The sequence below is a fragment of the Montipora capricornis genome, chromosome 4 (genome assembly GCF_036669925.1).
Source record: "Montipora capricornis isolate CH-2021 chromosome 4, ASM3666992v2, whole genome shotgun sequence".
In the NCBI taxonomy this organism is placed as follows: Eukaryota; Metazoa; Cnidaria; class Anthozoa; order Scleractinia; family Acroporidae; genus Montipora; species Montipora capricornis.
Window position 1 is genome coordinate 25,093,239 of NC_090886.1, and position 19,774 is coordinate 25,113,012.

The 19,774-nt window shown below is 39.3% G+C and overlaps 1 protein-coding gene across 1 annotated transcript in view; it reads right to left on the reverse strand.

The window, feature by feature from the left end:
- Window positions 1–304: 304 nt before the first annotated feature.
- The window catches only part of LOC138046402 (uncharacterized), a 25,929-nt gene continuing 6,459 nt past the window's right edge, over window positions 305–19,774 (reverse strand). Inside the window, 30 exon segments of the mRNA XM_068893041.1 lie at window positions 305–328; window positions 1,307–1,638; window positions 2,013–2,303; window positions 2,925–3,101; window positions 3,564–3,752; window positions 4,643–4,825; window positions 5,696–5,872; window positions 6,022–6,198; window positions 6,667–6,808; window positions 7,255–7,598; window positions 7,870–8,011; window positions 8,663–8,994; window positions 9,587–9,728; window positions 10,029–10,372; window positions 10,656–10,800; window positions 11,401–11,738; window positions 11,996–12,137; window positions 12,556–12,961; window positions 13,815–14,010; window positions 14,258–14,399; window positions 14,689–15,032; window positions 15,346–15,487; window positions 15,867–16,195; window positions 16,821–16,962; window positions 17,162–17,511; window positions 17,955–18,096; window positions 18,190–18,380; window positions 19,000–19,140; window positions 19,375–19,491; window positions 19,494–19,512. Of these exon segments, the coding sequence (XP_068749142.1) occupies window positions 1,319–1,638; window positions 2,013–2,303; window positions 2,925–3,101; window positions 3,564–3,752; window positions 4,643–4,825; window positions 5,696–5,872; window positions 6,022–6,198; window positions 6,667–6,808; window positions 7,255–7,598; window positions 7,870–8,011; window positions 8,663–8,994; window positions 9,587–9,728; window positions 10,029–10,372; window positions 10,656–10,800; window positions 11,401–11,738; window positions 11,996–12,137; window positions 12,556–12,961; window positions 13,815–14,010; window positions 14,258–14,399; window positions 14,689–15,032; window positions 15,346–15,487; window positions 15,867–16,195; window positions 16,821–16,962; window positions 17,162–17,511; window positions 17,955–18,096; window positions 18,190–18,380; window positions 19,000–19,140; window positions 19,375–19,491; window positions 19,494–19,512 (6,246 nt within the window). The 3' untranslated portion in view covers window positions 305–328; window positions 1,307–1,318.

Below are 19,774 nucleotides of genomic sequence, written 5' to 3' on the forward strand. Positions count from 1 at the left end.
CCATTTTGGAATAAGGTTTATAATACGGACCGCTTCACGCTAATGGAAGTATACCGTTTGATTGTCTATTGTCTTTATTCGTCATTTAGTCCAAAGTATCTAATGTAACTGTTTTCTTCAACAATACGACAACAACAACATAATTGATCTATTGCATTGCTTTTATTTTAGCTTGTTAAAATAGAAACGCAGATACATCAGGAAGGAGCACATTCTACCGAGTGAAGATCAACAGGCCTAACCAACTTGACCTTCTTCTCACGTATTTTTTTTAGGGTGATTTCTTCAGACTCCAACAGATGCTGCGCATACATCCCGATTTTTTTACCTGTCAGAGAAGAGCAAATAAATAAGTTGAATTAGGACGTGGGGTCGGAATTGACGAAAGGATGAAATATACACGAGACGAATTTCTTGCGGGTTCTCTAAAATTATTACTGACAGCCTCAAGTAAATTAAGGCATGGGCCTTCAGCTGACCCCAAATTATTGTACAAAAAACTAAGGGGGTGGGCTAACTTTTGAAGGTAGTGATAACAAATTAAGACTTTCGCAGACCGTGAATAACGTTACAAACGTTTTTATATTAATGAGGTTACGTATGCAAATGAGGTCAAGTGACTTGTTACGGCCAGAAAACTCAAAATAAAAAAAAAACGGCAACAGTTTGGTAAAATTTACTTTACTCCGCCACTATTAGATTAGTCAAAATGGTAAAAGAAACGAACTGCGCATGGCCTTTTTTAAAATGGCTTTAGTTGTGAAATATTTAACGGCAATTTGTAGTCCCCAGTCCCCTGTGGAAAAAAGATTTATTTTTTCGGACATTTATTTGAGGTTATCTTGAAATGTCCAAGGACAGAAATGATGTACCCAAAAGTGTTAACAGATCTTATTGCTATTAAGAAAGTCCCACAGTTATTTCGTGTTATATAAAATGGATCAATAGATGGTTTTCACTCACGTGACTTGGCGGCCATATTGGTGTACAAAACAATACAAAATGTATGCGTGGAATATGCATAAAAATAGCGTTTGGTTCGCAAAGGAGAGAACGTCTATTGTTCTTGTACACCAACATGGCTGCTCTGACGTCACGTGAAAACGATCTATAGTTAGACCACCCCCTTGCTTACTTTCATAAAACAGATCTGGGCCCATCCAGGCCCTAATTCACCTGAGCGACCTTGCTGAAGAGAATGACAAGGGGTCATCTTCGAGACTTACTTTGCTTTATTGAAGTAGTGTTTCTAGCAAGTGACAGGTCATTTTCGGAAAGTTAAAGCGAAGATGAATTTCTTTCTTACCCCCTTCTTTTATTATTGGAACTGATACACGAAGATGCTATCTTGGTTCGACTTTCCAGAACCATGACCAGTAGTCTTGGAAACAGAGCACGTGTTGGAGACACCATACTTGTCGTAAGTGTTTCCAGCATCGTTACCAGTCCAACAAATGTCACTGTCGACGGCAAAGGTTTTATATTTAAACTCTTCGGCCAACACTCTGCAATGTTCGAAGATTGCGTCGTTTCCGGATACGCTGCTCACATCAATATCGTAAGGAATGGGCAACGCCTTTGGTGCTTTATTTATGTAACAGCCAACCGGCTCCCATTTGTTCCAGACAATGAAACGATCTGGCAAAAAATAAATGAAAGGAAATCATACTCGTGACAAACAAGGAAATCTTTTATTAACATCAAAAATAGGCTTGGTTGTAAGGATTTGTGTAGGTTGGAAATTTGAAGATCAAAGCTGTGAATGAGATAAATATTATCAGCTTTACAGTGGACTGAATTTAGTTCAGAATTGGCAATTGAAAAAGGAATTTGTAGTTATGAGTTCCGAAATTTGACTTTAAGTGAGGATGAAACGTCCTTTTCTAGAAAGGTTAAGATTTCGCTCGATTCGAGTGCTTAAAGCTCGGCCGGACAATTTCCACTGAGAAAAGATAAAAATTAAACCAAAAATGGCTGACCAGTCGCATGATTGCCGATTTCCTCCCTAGTACCTTCATTTTTCTTGTAAACAAATATTGTTTCGGATTCCAAAAGTCCCATGTGATATTGACCCCTTGTCTTGCAGTCTTCTGAGTTCCCATATCTAGCGTAAGAAGGTTGCGCTTGATCACTTCTCCAGCAGCCCCTTTCGTCAAGGCCAAACAGAACAGTTCCATCAGCATCTGCCTTTGTCACGCATTCTTCATATCGCGTTTTAATCGTGGCCCTTCTGTTGCGTTTGAAAAATTGGTCTCCAAGAGCCCGAGTTGTCATTTTGTAGCATCCAAGTGGTTTCCAAGAAGCTAAACAATATTAATAGCATGGACAAATCAGTTAAGGCAATTTAGGGCCGGAATCCAATTGAATTGACGAAATTCTGAGTTTATGATTTAACATATTTCGTATCTTATGTTATCTTCTTGTTAAAACCTCCATATGAAAGTAAGACGAAAAAGTAAGAAAACGTTTTACTAATGTACGGTGGTATTTAAGTAGTTATGTTTGCTGGGACTTTTTATGAAATAAATGCAGTAGGGTTGAAACACCAACTGAAAGAAGACAAGAAAAGAAGCTCAAGTGGCTTCTCAGGTCGACGTCATCATGAAGCGTGCTGATCCAACTTATGGCTTGTTAGGAGCCAACCAGAACCAACGAGAACTAATTGAGTTGTGGGGATTGACTATGTTCCATGTGGAGAAAACTGGTTGACGCAATATGAGTGAAATGGCTGCTCCTTCAAGTGCACCTCACCCGGGCAAAGCGGCCATAGTGTGCTTCTGCGCTTACACCCAATGGCATTTGTTTTCTTCCAGTGTTTTTTTAAGTGTGGGGTAAGCTAAAATCCATTCTTTTTTGAGAGAGAAACGAAACGAGTATTTAATGTTGGTTGATCAGATAAAGTGCAAACTATGACGTGTACTTACGGCCACAAGTTTCACTGTTGCATTCTTTTGTTTCTTTGTTTGTACCAATCACATTACACTTCTTTCCGCCTGCAGCAGGTCTAGGTTTGTTGCACTTGCGACTTCTTTTTTGCGTTCCTCCCCCACAAGTTTTTGAGCATCTACTCCACTTCGTCCACTTGCCATACCCGCCGTCCACTACATTTTGAGTGAAGAGATAATACAAGACAAGATAAATAAGTTCCAGTTTGTCGTCTCAAATAAAGATGAATTTGAGGGTGGGGTTATTTTTGAAATCGTATTTTGTAATTTTTGTCCCAATGTAGCACACCTTGCAGCACTTCTTAAGTTTGTTCTACCCATCAATTGTTATACTTATCAATAACCTTGGTTTTTTTCTTGTCGGTCGGTGATCATCCTAGCTTTTGGAACTTTTAGGTTGCCCGCTTGATGACGCTAATTTGCTTATGTTTATATGTTTTTTCTAAAACTAAGCCAATTAGGTGGAGGGAATATCGTTCAAATACAAAGTTTTGAGTGTAAGGACGTGGTGAACTGCTGAAAATTATTAAATGGGTGACAGGATGTCAACCTGAGCATCTTTATAGTTCTTAGAGGTACAATTTTGAAACAGAAGAACTTTCATATCTATATGCCCACCGGGACACTTTCCTCTCTTTGGTTTACAAGAAGATATTTCCCTGTTCTCCCCAAGCGCAGAGCAGTCTTTTCCACCATTTTGAGGCGCTGGATTATTGCAGACTCTTTTGCGTGTTCTTTGGCCTCGGACCTTTCCACAAGTCTTTGAGCATGTGCTCCAGTTTTCCCAAGAGCTGTAACCACCGTTTACTGAAAAGGAACTCAGTTAATATCCGGGACAAAAATTATTTATATAAATCAACGTTTACTCTTTCTTTTAAAGCCAATCGTAAATGTGGGAAACATGCGTTGAGATAGTGACTGAAGGCTCGTTTTGGTCGAAGGTAAGTTGAAATTTATGACGAAAAAGTCAATTCGGACTTGTTTTTTCACCAGCATTCCTTATTTAGCTGTACATTAACACTTTTGTAGTTAAGTCGTTGAAGTAAGTCTTCCCGGCTAATTACCACATACATTCAAAATTTAGCTATTACTTTTCTCGTTTCAATTGTTTCAAGTCTACGGTAGTTGCAATAGCAAGTTCTTTCACAAGTCAAGTTTTATATTAGCCTCTTGGAATTCATGCATCGTTCGTAAGTATCCCAACTCTAGGCTTTCGTGTATTTTGCTATCGTTTCCTTGAATGTCGATTTCTGCTCGTAGTTTGACTCTCACGCAGCCAATAGTTCAACTTAATTCCCCTTATTTAGTAACTGTATCCAGTACAGAATAAAATGAACGATGGAGTTCGTCGAGGCGTGCAGACGACTATTCGATCTCGCTCGACCGTATAAAACGCTTGCCGAGCTAGCTATTGCTTTTGTTGTTTAGAAAAATGTTGCTGTGACTTTATCCTCATCATTAGTTTTGCCCATGTTGCGCCAGCAGCAGTCGTTATTTGGCAAGGTTCTTTTATGTGTGTGTCCAGTGTGATAAGGGTAATGTGGTAGTTGGTGGTTCGCAAGAAGTTGACTATGAACTCAAATGTTGTCATCATTTATTTTCGATGGACGAATCATGACACCAAGCAAAACACCAATGTAAAAGGTATTGCACGAATTTTGTTTTGGGGAGAAGAGAAATAACAGAGCACGGCATACCTGGGACTAAACATGGCTGTGTGTTGCATTTTTGGGACTGAATGCTTGGTCCCAAACCACTGCAGTTTTTTCCGCCGTTCGCTGGTATTGGATTGGTGCAACTTCTTCGCTGAGTTTGCTCTCCACCTCCACATGACTTTGAGCATTTGCCATACGGTCCCCAAGGTGAATAACCACCATTGACTGAAAACAATTAATTGATAGCTGAACAAGAATTTTGCTCGAAATAAGGAATCGGTCCACATCTTAAGACGTCTCCGTTGTCAATTGAAATATTAAGGCCGATTAGTTTATGATTAATGGCACAATAAATTTCATTAAATCCAACTTATGTATTACGTTTCTGATGAAAGCTTTATTGAAAATAACGATCTTATCGAACAAAATTACACTTTCAACGGGAAAATGTAATATGGCATAATTAATGCAGTGACATTCATAATTTCCTTATAATTGTAGCTTTCTTCCCGAGTCTTGGTTATTGAACGCACATCAGCTTTCGTTCAAACGCAAACGTACCTGGACATGCATTTGTATTACATTTCTCTGTCTGTTGCCCTGGTCCGAGGCTAGCACAATTGTTTCCGCCATATTTTGGCACAGGTTCAGTACACTTTCTTGTTCGCAAACGTTCACCCCCTCCACAGGAAGTAGAGCAGTCCGACCACTCTGTCCAATCGGTGTAACCTCCATTGACTAAAGAATAAACGAGAATAAAAATAAAAGACATGTAAAAGGAAAAATGCAACACTCAACACTGCAATACGTGTACGTGTATAGCCATGGGTTGCAATGTGAATGGCCAAGAAAAAAATTATGAAGAGGCTGGCTGGGTCTTACATTTGCGAATAGTTGGGATGTCTCTCAAATGGGAGTGTTTTTTGCCTCAGTTTGAGTGGCAAGTTTTAAAATGTTTCGTTGAGCATGTCCAATTCAAAAATCGCGGTTTAAAAAGCCAGGACGATGTACGTGCGACATGTGTAAATATATTCTCTGGATCGGTGTGCATTTCAGATACTGTGGAATAATTCAAAAAGACAATATCATTCTTACTTGGACAGTTGTGTGTGTTACACTCCGTAGTTTTCATGCTCAATCCAAGAGAGCTGCAGTTTTTTCCACCGTTTGCCGGCGGTGGATTGGTGCATGTCCTTCGCCATGTTTGCGCTCCTACTCCGCAAGATTTAGAGCATGTGTGGTAACGTTGCCAGTCGGAATAGCCACCATTGACTGTAAATTAATTAAAGAGCATTGTTACGACAGACTATTTTGGACGGTTAAGAAAGCGGGGTAACTATTTTACCTTAACTACCAGCAGCCAAAGCAGCGGTACAATTCACATGTAGGGTTTATGATATAATGGGCAATTGGGTTTATACCTGGACAGCCGTTGATATTGCATTTACCAGTCTCGGTGTCAGGTCCCAACTGGGAGCAATCTTTGCCGCCGGGACTGGGAGGGGGATTGGTGCAGGAGCGGCTTCGAGAATGTCGTCCTCCTCCACAAGAAGCAGAACAAAGGCTCCATGAACTCCAGGTGGAATAGCCACCGTCATCTGCAATGCATGGACAACCGATAAGCTCTAGTAAAGATGTTTCTGGATGGCATACAACAGGGAGAGTAAAGATACAGCTTTCTGTATTTGACCGGTTAGATAGAAGCAAAAAAGTGCTGTGATTGTATGGAAGATCGCAGAGTTCCCTTTCAGCTGGGTCATCTCTCAGTGAAAGTAGTGTTTCCGGCCAAGAATAAACTAGGCTCGTTTAATGTAGCACACATTAGTACCTGAGTAATCTTATATTTTTAAGGATAAATACCTTACGTTTCCTTTTAGGGTCCTTTAGACTGCGGGTGTTATCGGCTAAAACGTTTCCGGCCAGGATGTCGAATTTTTCCGACAAATATGAAAAAGGCATTTTGGATTACAAGCAGCAACATATCTCTTCACTCTAACAACTACTGGGGAAATTCAATTTTATTTTACTCACACATTGTGCCAGCATTGTTAAAAGAAATTACTCACTGGTTTTGCATCCATAAAACTCTGCTCTCAATGCAATGTAGCTATTCCATTCCTCCGGGACGATTCTGACATACCGTGCTCTGATTGGTGGCTTTAGGTCATGGGCGACAACCATGTATCTGTCATTGTTGGCAACGAAGGTCTGCACAAATAAGGTTAGAAAATGGCTTGATGTGGTGGGGAAATCATTGGTTATGTTGTGGTCAAACTACTTTGATTTGTTCTCTCAATAGACAAAAGAATCACAAGGCCTCTTTTCTAACAATCATTCAGAATCAAACCATGTGGTCATTGCTTGAGATAGGTGTGTTCCAGGCTTTAAACCGCGTCTTGAATTGTCTCGAATCTAATCCGCTATATTTGCATTATCATGAAGACTGTTGTGAGAGAATCTTTTTGTTCCATCTTATCTTAGTTTCAATCTGAGCGTTATGACACATAACGCTTCTTAGTTCAGTTTGAATGGATTGTTTGGAGAAGGCACTCGCTTCTTTGCTCAAAATATTTAAATGCACGTGATGAGGTAGCTCTCCTGCCATTCCAGCAGGAAAGGGTTATCTTCCTTTGAAGGTATATTAAGTGACTTACCTTGGTGTATCCATTGACTTGATATTGTCGGAAGTAATTGCCGTCGGTGCTATACCGGAGTGTATATTCTTTTACCCACTGAGCAGCATCTTGACGACCCTGGGTTTCAACTCGTGTTATTAGCGTCTCGACTCCAAAGTCCACTTGTAGCCATTGAGCGTGGTCTTGTTTGTTTGGAATCCAGGCTCCGTTGCGGCCGCTTTGTGGATGGAAATGTAGTCTAGCATTTTCGGGTCCATAGTATGAATTTAGCTGCGAAGAGGCACTTATTGCTGAATTGGGCAGATTTTCGTTCTGCATTCCAAGCTGAATCTGGCAAGAGGGTATTTCGGGAACGAGAAAACCTATACAGGATGGAAAGTGTAGGTGCTTACTGTGATTTGTGCATGTTCCAGTTTGTGCATGTTACACTTTCCTGCGCCGAAAGTGAACCAAGTTACTTCAACTTCCTGAAAACTGTTATTATTGCGTCCTTTTATTGTGCATTGTTCATTATTTTTACGACAGATAATACCGAAGACAATTGTATATTGAACGTTGGCTATGGTTACGATACTTAGGTCAGCAAATAAGTAGAGCGAGCAATTAAGTGTATGGATTTTACAGCTATCAAACCTTCAGTGCAGCCAAAGAGTTCAAAGCGCAAGGCCATATAGGATTGGTACTCCTTGGGGTGAATCCTTATGTAGCGTGCTACGATGGGTGGATTGAGGATATGTCCAAAGACGGTATTTTGATCTTTGTTGCCCCTAAGAATCTGAGAGGATAAAAGTTGGGTTAAGGTAGTTTGCAGTTGTTTTCGAAAAAAAGAGAAACATTAATTGGTAGCTAAGATATAAAAGCAGTTACTTTATCAAGTGCAATGATGAAGTTTTGCTTAACAAGGCTGCAAGTTCAGTTGATTGCGCGAAAATTAAACAATCAGAAGACACCGCTGTTTTAGCGTGTTGCTGAAGAGAAAAACAAGATATTTGTTTTAGCAGGTATACGTAAATTGAAAAATGATGAACGTGACAAATCTGTTCGCCATCATTGTGGTTATAAAATCAGCTAAAAAAGGAAAGAGAAGTTGTGACGTTGCAGCTTTTTTTGTTCCAATTGTTAGGGTGCATTCGTGAGAACAGTTGCCTTTCATCAACGTTATTTGTGGACTCGGTTATAATGATGTAGATTTTTTTTCGAGTTTTCGGTTTTCGCTATATGTAAATAACTTTTCTTCTGTTTGCAATATATCCGACCAGCCTATAAATTAGCTTGGGACTTGCATTCATGTCGTAATATTGTACTGTTCACACTTTAAATCTTAGGTCTGTCCAACTTACAAAGGCAAATTGCGACTTCAAACAAATGTCCTTGTCTTTTTCTCAGATTACCTATGTTATTTACCAGGGTTTACGGTATTACGCACCGAGTCGTTATTGTAGGTTAGGAATGGGCCTCCTTCAACACTGTAACTTATAGAATACGTTTTGACCCATTGAGCTGCATCTTGACGTCCTTGGGTGGCAATCCGTGTTATTTTGGTGATTTTGCCAAGATCGACTTGAATCCACTGTCCGATATCATTAGCTTTAGGAATCCATGCTCCGGCATAACTTCCCGTTTTGCTAGTTTGAAGTCTGGCTCGTTCTGGACCATAATATTGATTGTAGAGGGAAGTAGCTGTGATGGCACTGCTGGGAATTTGTCCGGTTGTCATTCCAAGTTCTGATTGGCATTCGAGTTTTGGTGGTTCGAACCCTAGTGCAAGAAAGAAGGATAGCCTGTTAAATTGAAGCAGTTTGGACATTCCTCCACCGTCACTTAAGGCAATTAGTTTCCTTCATTTAAGGACGGTGCCGACTAATTCATAGGTATTTTTGTTCGGTAATCTCGTTCCACATGCAGACACAAACGCACTTAACTTCCGCCATGTTAATGTGCTTCACTGGAGGCGCGAGCATTTAACAATAAATCGTGTGTGACTTTACATGTTGCAAAGATTGAAACTAACTGAAATATTTAACAAAAAGTTATCCTGGGTCGGTCAGTCTTTGTGTTCGTCTACATTCAAAGATTTGTTTGTTAACGTTGCTCTCAATGTTGTTAGCTTTAGTTTCTTCCTCACTCTGCTTGGGGTCCAATGACCATTCCTTAGGTAAGGAATATGTTCATTGTCTTGAATTGTAATTATATATACGTGATGGATGGAGTTCATTGTCTTAACATACGTTGTACAAGCAAGATGACTGACAGGCTCATCGTCAAACTTCTGAAATCTCGTGAAGTGGCACTGTGAAAACTCGTTGATACTCGAATTTTTAAGTGGTAATCTATGAGCTTGTTCACCTACCTTTTCTGCAGCCATAGAATTCTGCCCTCATGGAAATGTGTCCTTGCCAGGACTCCGGGTGGATACGAATAAAACGGGTGATGATAGGATTTTCCAAAGCCTGCATTACAGCTGTATATCGGTCATTATTTCCTGGAAATACCTGAAACGGCGTAAGAATACGAAGGGTTCTTCAACACGATTCTCAAAAACTACCTTAAAATAGAAACGATGAGCAAATATTTGAGCAAGTTTGTTATCGAATCAGTATTAATTTATTGGTCAACCTAAAAGCGGGACTATTAGTTGGAACAATAGTTTGAACATCTTTTCTTTTATAGAATAATATCTGGCATGATTGTTTTATGAAATGGGTAACACGATTGACATTTGGAGAAAGGGAAAGCCGCCTTTTTCATTTTCCTTTTCCCTTTTAAAAATTTATTTATGGAAAGTTACTTACCTTTTTTCGTCTATCTTCTTTATAAACTCTAAAAAATATCGAGTCGTAGCCATACGATAGGCTAAAGCTTTTGACCCATTGATCTGCATCTGTTCTTCCTTGAATGGCTACACGAGAGACTTTTGTGAAATCGCCAAAATCTACCTGCAAGTACTGGAAAACGTCGTTTGTTTTTGCTGACCAGGACCCGACTCTTCCTGATCGATACAGAAAGTGTAATCTTCCATTAATGGATTTATATGCTGTGGAGTATTCTGTTGAAGCCGTGATTGCAGAGTCTGGAATCTTTCCATTTTGCATTCCTAGCGCCTCTACACATATTGGAGACTTTGGGGCAGGGAAGCCTATATAAATTTAATAAAGAGATGAAGGTTAAAATTAATAATTGTATTTTTAAAACTAATGACAATGTGACTTGTTACGTCACTTGAAACAGACGTGGAAAATTCAGGAGGAAATCGAAAAGTACCTTTATAGCATTCAACACAGAGCAACGTGTGAAAGGAAAGTTAGGGGTGGAATCATCCGTGTTTATTATAAATACTTGGACTTCTGAGTAAGGAACATCTTGAAATTAAAGATTATGCAATGCATTTCATCAGAAATTAGATTAAATTATCGACTTACCTCTAGTGCAGCCATAGAACTCGGCGCGCAAAGCTGGGTGACCTTTTGAGGTTTTTACTCGGATTTGTAAAAAGCGCGAAATTATGGGTGGATCGATTGTGTTACCAACGGGTTCGTTCCTGTCCAGAGTATTGCCAATGAACACCTAATAACATAATACTTAAAATCAAAGCTTAACAGAAAATATTACAAAGATAGTAGTAATCTGACCTTTATAGTAAAAATAATGTAACATGTGACGAATAAACCTGTAGATGAATAGAGCGGTTTTCAATTAAGTGTCGAAAGTAATTAGCGAATTGCTTTGGTTTTGCATTACTTCACTCAGTGATTAGTTCAAAGTTCTCGCGCCACTTTTTCAATCAATCAGAAGTGAAATCAAAACCAATCGTGGCTCGCCGCGCGTGCACATTTTCCCGCACTTTGCGTTTGCTACGTGTAATTACTTAGAGTTTTGATTGGTTTACTGGATTGTGTCCGTACTTTTTGAATGGCCAAAGTAATTACTTTGGTTTTGGTTTTAAGACACTCATTCGTAAACTGCTCTATGGAGGCACTATTATCTTAATTGTTCGAAGTGATAGAAACCTTGGTAAAAGTATTTGTGGACTTGTTTTCCGCCCGATTTGTTGTTATGGCTAGTCTTTGTTTCAAGTGAAGATATAAATACTTTCAGCTAAATATTAAATTTCTCAGCTGATTTTTTCTAGAGTGGTTTATAGAACTAATATTAGTATTTTCTTGCCTGTCCATCTGCCGCACCGAAAGGAATAAAATTCCCGCCATCCAAACTGAATGCTAAAGTGTAGCTGGTAACCATCCAATTAGCGTCTGATCTTCCTTGAGTTGCAAGAGCTGTTACCTTGGTTACGTTGCCCAGATCAAACTGTATGAACTGCTTTGCATCGTTATACTGAGCAGCCCAGCCTCCTCCGTAGCTTCCTTCTTTAACTGTTCGTAGACGGCCTCGCTCCGGTCCCCAATATTGGTTGTACATTGTCGAGGCTGCAATAGCAGTACTTGGAATTTTGCCACTTTCAATTCCTAAGGGATCTCTGCATTTGATTTCCGGAGGCGTAAAACCTTTCAAGAAAGTTGTAAGTATTGATACGCTTGCATAAACGTTTACGATTTATGTAGAGTGAACTTTGTGTCATATTTTAAGTTGAGCCGTATCAAATGAAAGACTTAAGGGTAATATGAAAATCTCTGTCATTGATGACAATTATGGTACGTGGCGACTGAAAATATGTCAGTGTTCGTAGACTTATCATATTAATTGTAACTTTTATGTGTCGCCGACATATGGATGCAATAAAGTAGAAAGCACCTCCACTTACCTTGTCTGCAACCATAAAGCTCGGCTCGTAATGCAATATAACCATTCCATGTTTTGGGTTTGATGCGAAGGTAGCGGGTAATGATGGGATATTTCAAAGTGTGATAAACCACCGTATACTGATCAAAATTTCCCGAGAATACCTGTCAGAGAATACATAATATTATTGCCACTACACGATTGATTACTGCCACTAAAAAATGCTGCCAGAAATTAAGTATCCAAGATGACAAGACCAAGTGATGCATGAAAACCTGAGTCACCGAAGGGGTTTCACTTTTAAGACTTCAAAGCTTAAGTCGGATTCTTGAAAAAGTCCAATACTTTTTGCTGGTAATGTGACTGTGTGATTCAGTTCCTGTCAAAGTCCGCAGATAATTCTTACTCGCCAGGGGTCAGGGTGTTCAGTATGTCATTGGTTAAGGCATTTTATCGTAACAGCAATTTGTGAAGAAAGTTAAGAGTACGATAGACAGGACTCTGTATAGCCATTTTCCCACTTATAGTTGATGTGTGTTGTTAGTTGTAACTGGAGGATTAAAAAAAAAGAATTGTAGTTACCTTGACGAGGTTATCTTCCTTATAGTCCTCAAAGAATACTCCATCATAGCTGTAAGCAAGCGAATAACTCTTCGTCCACCATGCCCCATCTTGCCTTCCTTGTGTGGCGACCTTCGTAACTTGGGTCCAGTCACCAAAGTTTACTTCAAAGTACTGGAATTCATTGTTCGTAGACACTGCCCAAGATCCATACTTGCCCGATGTTGCTTGAAAGTGTAGCCGACCATTACCAGGTCCCATTGAATTTGTATTGTACGACGTAGAAGCGCGTAAAGCGGAGTCTGGTATCTGGTTGTTTTGCATTCCAAGTGGCGATGAACAGGTGGGTGGCTTTGGTGTTGAGAATCCTAAAACAGCTATTGTTTTAGTGTCGTTAAAATTATTGCATCGTGTATCTGGCAGATATCTGTAGCAAATTAAGCTAAGTTTTGTATGGAGTAGTTTTAAGGTCGTTGATCGTTATTGCAAACCTGAAAGTAGTGCGATTTTTTATTTGGCCCTAGTATGAAGCAAGTTCAATTAATTGAAGTATATATTGCGGAAACTAATTTCTTTGCAGTACGTAATACTCTTGGGTCTTAACTATAATATGCAGTTAGTATTGCTACTTTCGTCATATCGAACAATATCTCGCTACTGTCACTTTGTTGATACGTAAAGTTTGCTGCTCTGTTTTTGGTACATCTTTTTCGGGCTAAGTATACTAAGTATCTTATTTATGCAAAAAGAAAAAATATACCTTCACGGCATCCATAAAGCTCCACTCTCATAGCAATGAATCCCTGCCAAGTCCTTGGTTGAACCTTGATGTATCGAGCCACAATTGGCGGATTTATTATATTTCCAACTGGTGAATTTCTGTCTCTGTTACCTGGAAATACCTATAATTGGAGCAGAAATGATATTTTGTGTTGGATAAATAAATAAAAAAGCACGAAGTGGTATTCAATTAGAAAACTGTGCTACCCTGGATAGAAACTTTCAATTCACTATGGCTATTCCCATCGTTTTTTTTTTCAATTGTTGATTGTGTGAACAAATCATTGAAAGCTAAGATCTTATAGCAAAATTCTGGGTCGATTATAAAATCGACGCAAAATGGCCTTTGAGAATTTGTGCTTACCTGGCCATCTTCGTAGGAAACAAAACTTCCTCCGTCGACTCTGTAGGACAAAGAGTAGCTTGTGGTCCACCAATCGGCGCTGTCCCTCCCTTGAATTGCCATTCTTGTGACCTTTGTATTTTTTCCCAAATCAAACTGGATCCATTCCCCTTGGTTTGATGATTTAGGAGACCATCCGCCGATGTAATTTCCTTCAGTAACTACGCGTAGCCTTGCTCTTTCTGGGCCGTAAAATTGATTATACTGAGAGGAGGCCACGATATCTTTATTTCGAATCTGATGTGTTTGTAGTCCGAGAGGCGAGGCGCAGGCAACCTTTGGAGTTTCAAATCCTAGATAATAAATTGATAGTCTAAATTCTTCATATTCCGAATGAAAAAAAGATTGCGAATACTTTCTGTATTCTTTGCATCTTCTCCCTAATAGAGACTAAGAGAATGGATTTCGAGTAATGCTCTTAGATCCATGAATAACACTTGTGTTTTAAATCGTGTATCTTGCATGGTTTGGTCCATGCTCTATGGTATAAAGTAATCGTGGAAGATCTACTCACAAAAAGGTCCGGCCTATTTTACTTACCTTCCCTACAGCCATAGAATTCAGCCCTCAGAGCTATGTAGCCTTGCCAAGTAATTGGGTTGATCCTTATGTACCTTGTTACAATGGGGTTTTTGAAGTGATGACTAACGACAGTGTAACGGTCAGAGTTGCCAACAAAAATCTGGAAAATGAAATATGCTTGTTGGAATTGTGGCAACACGTTCGTTCACAAACAATTTCCAAAATAGTACAACGCGTGGTAACGAAAAAAGCAACCACGAATTTAGCAATGTTGCAGGGTTATATTTAGTATTGCTTCAATATGCTGCACTTTTATAACTAAACCATTAGAACTGTCATAACTGAAACAAATAACACAAATTTCATGAAGATACCTCGTTTGATATTAGTATATAGAGAGGTGCCAGACTCCAACCGAGTTGACAGTGCTACTTTAAACGTGAGGGTACCTTTTTAGTACGATTTTCTTTGTAGTCTTCGAAGAATACTCCATCGTAGCTAAAAGAAAGACTGTATGTTTTGACCCACCAATCACCATCTTGCCTTCCCTGGGTCGATAATCCAGTAACCTTGGTGAAAGTGCCAAAGTCAACAAGAAACCACTGAAACTTGTCGTTCTTGGACACAGCCCAGGACCCGTACGCGTTACTTTTTGCCTGAAAATGCAGCCTTCCATTTCCAGGGACCATATATGAATTGTAGGAGGTGGATGCAGTTACTGCAGAGTCTGGGATCTGGTCGGTTTGCATTCCGAGGATTCTGTTGCATTTTTTGGTGTCTTTAGCATCAAAACCTTTTGAAAACACGCAGTTCATGATATCAGTTTTAAGTTTTAAGTAAAAATAAAGCTAATGGTAAATGCATGACTGCAGCTACTGGAAAAATCTTACCTACTTCTCAACCAGTATGTCCAAAAACACCCAGGAGTGAAAAAGTGCCGGAAAACGTTTTGGTCATTGCATATGACAAACGTATTTGATCGATTTATCCACGATGCTTTAATGCAAAATTATCACTAAATTTTATAATGATCAACGGACGTAAACAGGTTATACAAGGATCTAAGTTAGATATAACTAGTTGTAGAAAGAAGTTTGAAAACCCACCCTCTCTACAGCCAAACAGCTCCACTCTCATGCAGATATGTCCATACCAAGTAGTGGGATGAATTCGTAAGTATCGAGCTACAATTGGCTGCTCTAGAATGCGACCTTCTGCAGTATCCTTGTCCATATTTCCTCTGATTTCCTTTTGGAATGAGACAAACAAAAAAAAAATGGTGTAGTCAAATCAAATCTTACGGCTTGGGTTTGAGCAGTGGAAGAAATCTTGAGTTCTGTCGATACTGATAATTTCCGTTTATAAACGTTTTTTGATATTTTCTTTCCCATTTCAACTGTTGGCGGATGTAAATATCCGTACATGTGCAGTGTGTGAGATTGTTGTGAAGGGGCTGGGGGTAATCCGTTTTGAAGGAGTTGAGTATGTTAGCTATTCTGCGAAAGTGGTTGTAATGTCTTTAAACGTTTTGCGTAAGATTGGAAAAGTTCACTCCACTTTGTTGCGAGGTGTTCAGAACTGTCGAATACTACTTCGTAACCAAGAGAAGTATTTGAATGGTTCTCACCTCTCCATTGTTGTAAAACTCAAATCTTCCTCCCCTGCTGTAGCTCAGTTTATATTTTGTAACCCACCAGTTTGCATCTGATCTTCCTTGTGTTGCTATTCTGGTGATTTCAGTTGTCTTTCCCAGGTCGATCTGTAGCCACTGTCCAACGTCAGCATGCTTAGACGCCCAACCTCCATAATAGCTTCCTTCTCTTTGCTCGTTTAATCTGCTTCTTTGTGCTCCAAAGTACTGATTGTAATTGGACGATGATTTCAAGGCTGAGTCAGGAATTTGTTTATTTTCCATTCCAAGGGGATCGACACATACGATGTTTGGTGGACTAAATCCTATAAAACGAGTGCATTATCAAACAATAAAAATGTCTTTAAATTTTCTGTAGGAAAGATTGTCGTTGAATGAAACAGCCTAACCATCAGTATGGAAGCCTGTGACCAGGTTCCGATTGTGCTGAAACCAATGAAGTGTCAACAAATATATCAAAGAGTTTTCGCTTTTTAATTGTTGCACTATGCCCCCAAGTTGTGCGTAATTACTTTTTCGACCCCACATTTGTGTTGTAGCATGTTTAATACGGGAAGGTCCCTTATCTCTGATATTAGTATCAATAGAAGCAGATGGTGGTAATTTTAATCCTTTTCTCTATCGGTGGTTATTTTTACGAGTGTTTGAAGGGAAAGTATCACGCCATAAAGGGTAGAGCTTGGCTTTCTTGCTCAAACGACTGTGTGTACTAACGGACTAAGATAAGCTTCTTCTGTTTAGTGTTTTCAATCATTTGTACGTGGAGATGGATGGATTTGAATTCCAAAAAGAGGGCAGAACTTGTGAATCTAGTTACCAACGCGGCTCAATTGAAAGCATGAGCTCTTGAGCTCTTCTATTGTGCTATAAACAGCAGCTTATCACGATTGTCATGTTTCCAAGGGAGAAGCGAGGAGTTCTATAGAATACCTTTCTTGCAGCCGTAAAATTCCGTTCGCATTGAAATATGTCCATTCCAAGTCTCGGGATGAATCCTAATGAAACGTGTTATAATTGGTTCCTCCAGTGCATTCTTTACCACAGTGTACTGGTCAGAGTTGGCTTTGAATATCTAGATAAACAAAATAAGGATATTGGCGTGAGATAAGAAAAACGTTTGTGTTGGGTCTTTCCAATGCAGTTATGATTGAACTATTATTTTTAATGCGCTAATGACCAAATTGTGGAACTGATGATTAAAAGATTACAATGTTGATAGTTTCAAAACGAAATCTGTTGTGTCATATTGGATTAAGAGTTTTTTGCCCTACCTTTTGCAAACCGTTATCGTCGTGGACAGTCTGGTGGAAGACGCCATCGTAACTGTAAGTGACAGTGAAACTTTTTACCCACTGGGCAGCATCTTGTCTTCCTTGAGTGCTAATGGCTCGTACTTTTGTCCAGCTTCCAAAATCTACTTGGAACCATTGGTTTATATTATTGGATGCCGCTGCCCAACTTCCGTATTTACCACTACTAGAGAGAAGATGGAGTCTGCCGAGGTAGGGAGCAAAGTTGTTTAGGTTATAAGAGCTTGAAGCAGTGATAGCTGAATCTGGTATTTCTTCTGATTGCATTCCAAGGGAAATCATGCACTGCGGAGGAGCTGGTGTGGAGAAACCTTCGATTTTCCAAGAAAAATACGGTTAATATTATGGACATTCTTGCCGTTAGTTAATGGCAAAAGCAAAACCTATAACAATCTCCTCTCGTGGGTGTGAAAGATCGTTCTGGTTCCGAAGGGACAGTAGCAACTGATAGCACTGCTTCTTTTTCCAGGACGATATACTAATTAACAAGAACGTTCATTCACTTGTATGTTACTGCCATACAATGAAGTATTTAAGTATGGAAGAGATCGAACAATCCGTATGAAGCTGTGAGTACATCCACAAGTTAAGGACTAACAGATTATATTTAATTCTTACACCCAGTTGTTTTTATAGACTGTAAATTGCGAGATCTCACATAGGAATTTAATTGAAGTGAGTCAAAATAGCTCCAATAAATGGCTTCAGGTGGTGTAAATTGAACATAATTTTTAAGGCTTGAAACTTTCCATACCATCAGTGCATCCATAAAGTTCCACTCTTAAAACGGGGTATCCCTTGAATGTTTTAACGTTGATTTTAACAAATTGAGCAACGATGGGTGGGTCCAGGATATGACCAACAGCTGTCGTGTGATCTGCGTTGCCTTGTAGAATCTAAAGGAGTAACAATGTTAATGGCAAACGAATAAGTTCCAAAAACAGCCCTAAGCTTGAGAATAAACAAATCTCAAATTAAAAGTAGCTCACCTCGCCATTCTTATACGAACTGAACACTGCTCCATCATTACTGAAAGACAAAGTGTAGGTCTTTGTCCACCAGCCTGCGTCAGATCTGCCTTGATGAGCGATTCTTGTAACCTTGGTAACTTGTCCTAAGTCAATCTGAAGGAACTGTTTAGTATCCGCGTATTGGGAGCACCATCCTCCATAATAGTTACCTAAATGAAAGTGAAATTTTATTTCATTATTTAATATGAGGTTGCTGTTAAATATATATAAATGTCTCGGTAGTCTAAGTCGGAAAGTACAGCAACGAAGCAGCTCAGCAAGGTCGAACCAAGAGCATACTCTGGCGCCTCTAGCAGCCGCTATATGGTGCATGTATATGATCTTGGAGCACAGCTTACAGCCAACTGGAATCAGCTATGTATGCTGGTTTTTGCTGAGGGAGGAAAATCGGAAAAAAAACTCTCTAAGCAGAGAAGCCCACCAACATAATCTCAACTCACTTTATGGTATCAGGACCGGGAATCGAGTGCTCTCATCACTACGCCAACTCTACTTCTTTTATTTGTAAATCCTCTTCATAATGGGGGCCAAATAAGTTATTCTGTTTTAATGCTAATGAGCATTTCTAGCCTCGCTACGACTAGCAAATTTCAAAAAAATATTTGTTTGAAAATGATGGTAGTAGGTTTAATTAACAAAAAGACGAAAGAATGTTACGATGGTGGCCATTTATCAGAGTGGTCTATAGCAGGAAGAAAACGAGTTTTAATAAAACATTTTCTGCGAATCGTGGCTGCATTGATTTAAAACTATATAGTACAAAGGTACCTTCTTGCTGCATGTTAAGTCTTGCTCGTTCTGGTCCTCTGTATTGGTTGTACTTGGACGATGCTACGATAGCAGAGTTTGGTATGTTTTCATTTTCCATTCCCAAAGGTGTCGCGCACTCTATTTTTGGTGTTTCGAATCCTGTTAAGTTAAAATGGGATACTTAAAGATTGGAATGGATACAGCGATATTTCAATTTTGGGAAACGAATTAAACTTGTCTACGGTGAAGGGTCTAAAATTGGTTGAACACACATGTTGTGCGTTTTACTCCCTAGCTCTTGTGATATAAAGTCGTAGAGTTATTATTTGAACAGGTTTCCTTTCCAATGTATGGCTGGGGGAGAGATTAGTGCGTATTTAGTTGTATATGTACCTTTCCTGCAACCGTAAAACTCCGTTCTCATAGAAATATGGCCATGCCAGGTCTCTGGATGAATTCTCATGAATCTCGTTATTATTGGTTTGTTCAGTACATTTCTAACCACGGTGTATCAGAGTTGGCTGTAAATATCTGAGGGAAGAATAAGTTTAAGCAAGCGTTTAAAAAATATAGTATTACGAATGTGCTGTTTTTAGTTCGTAATCGTCAATATATTAAACATCACACGTTCTATTTTCTGTGGGTCGTCTTTAGTTACTATCCTATATAGGACTATTCAAAGTTTTAGTATCAAGAATCTCGGTGGTAAAATGTGAGGTTCTTCGAGTGCCAGTGCAGATATATGCCGCTATCGTCATTTAGATGACAAAGAAGTGTTACGCAGCGGAAAAGA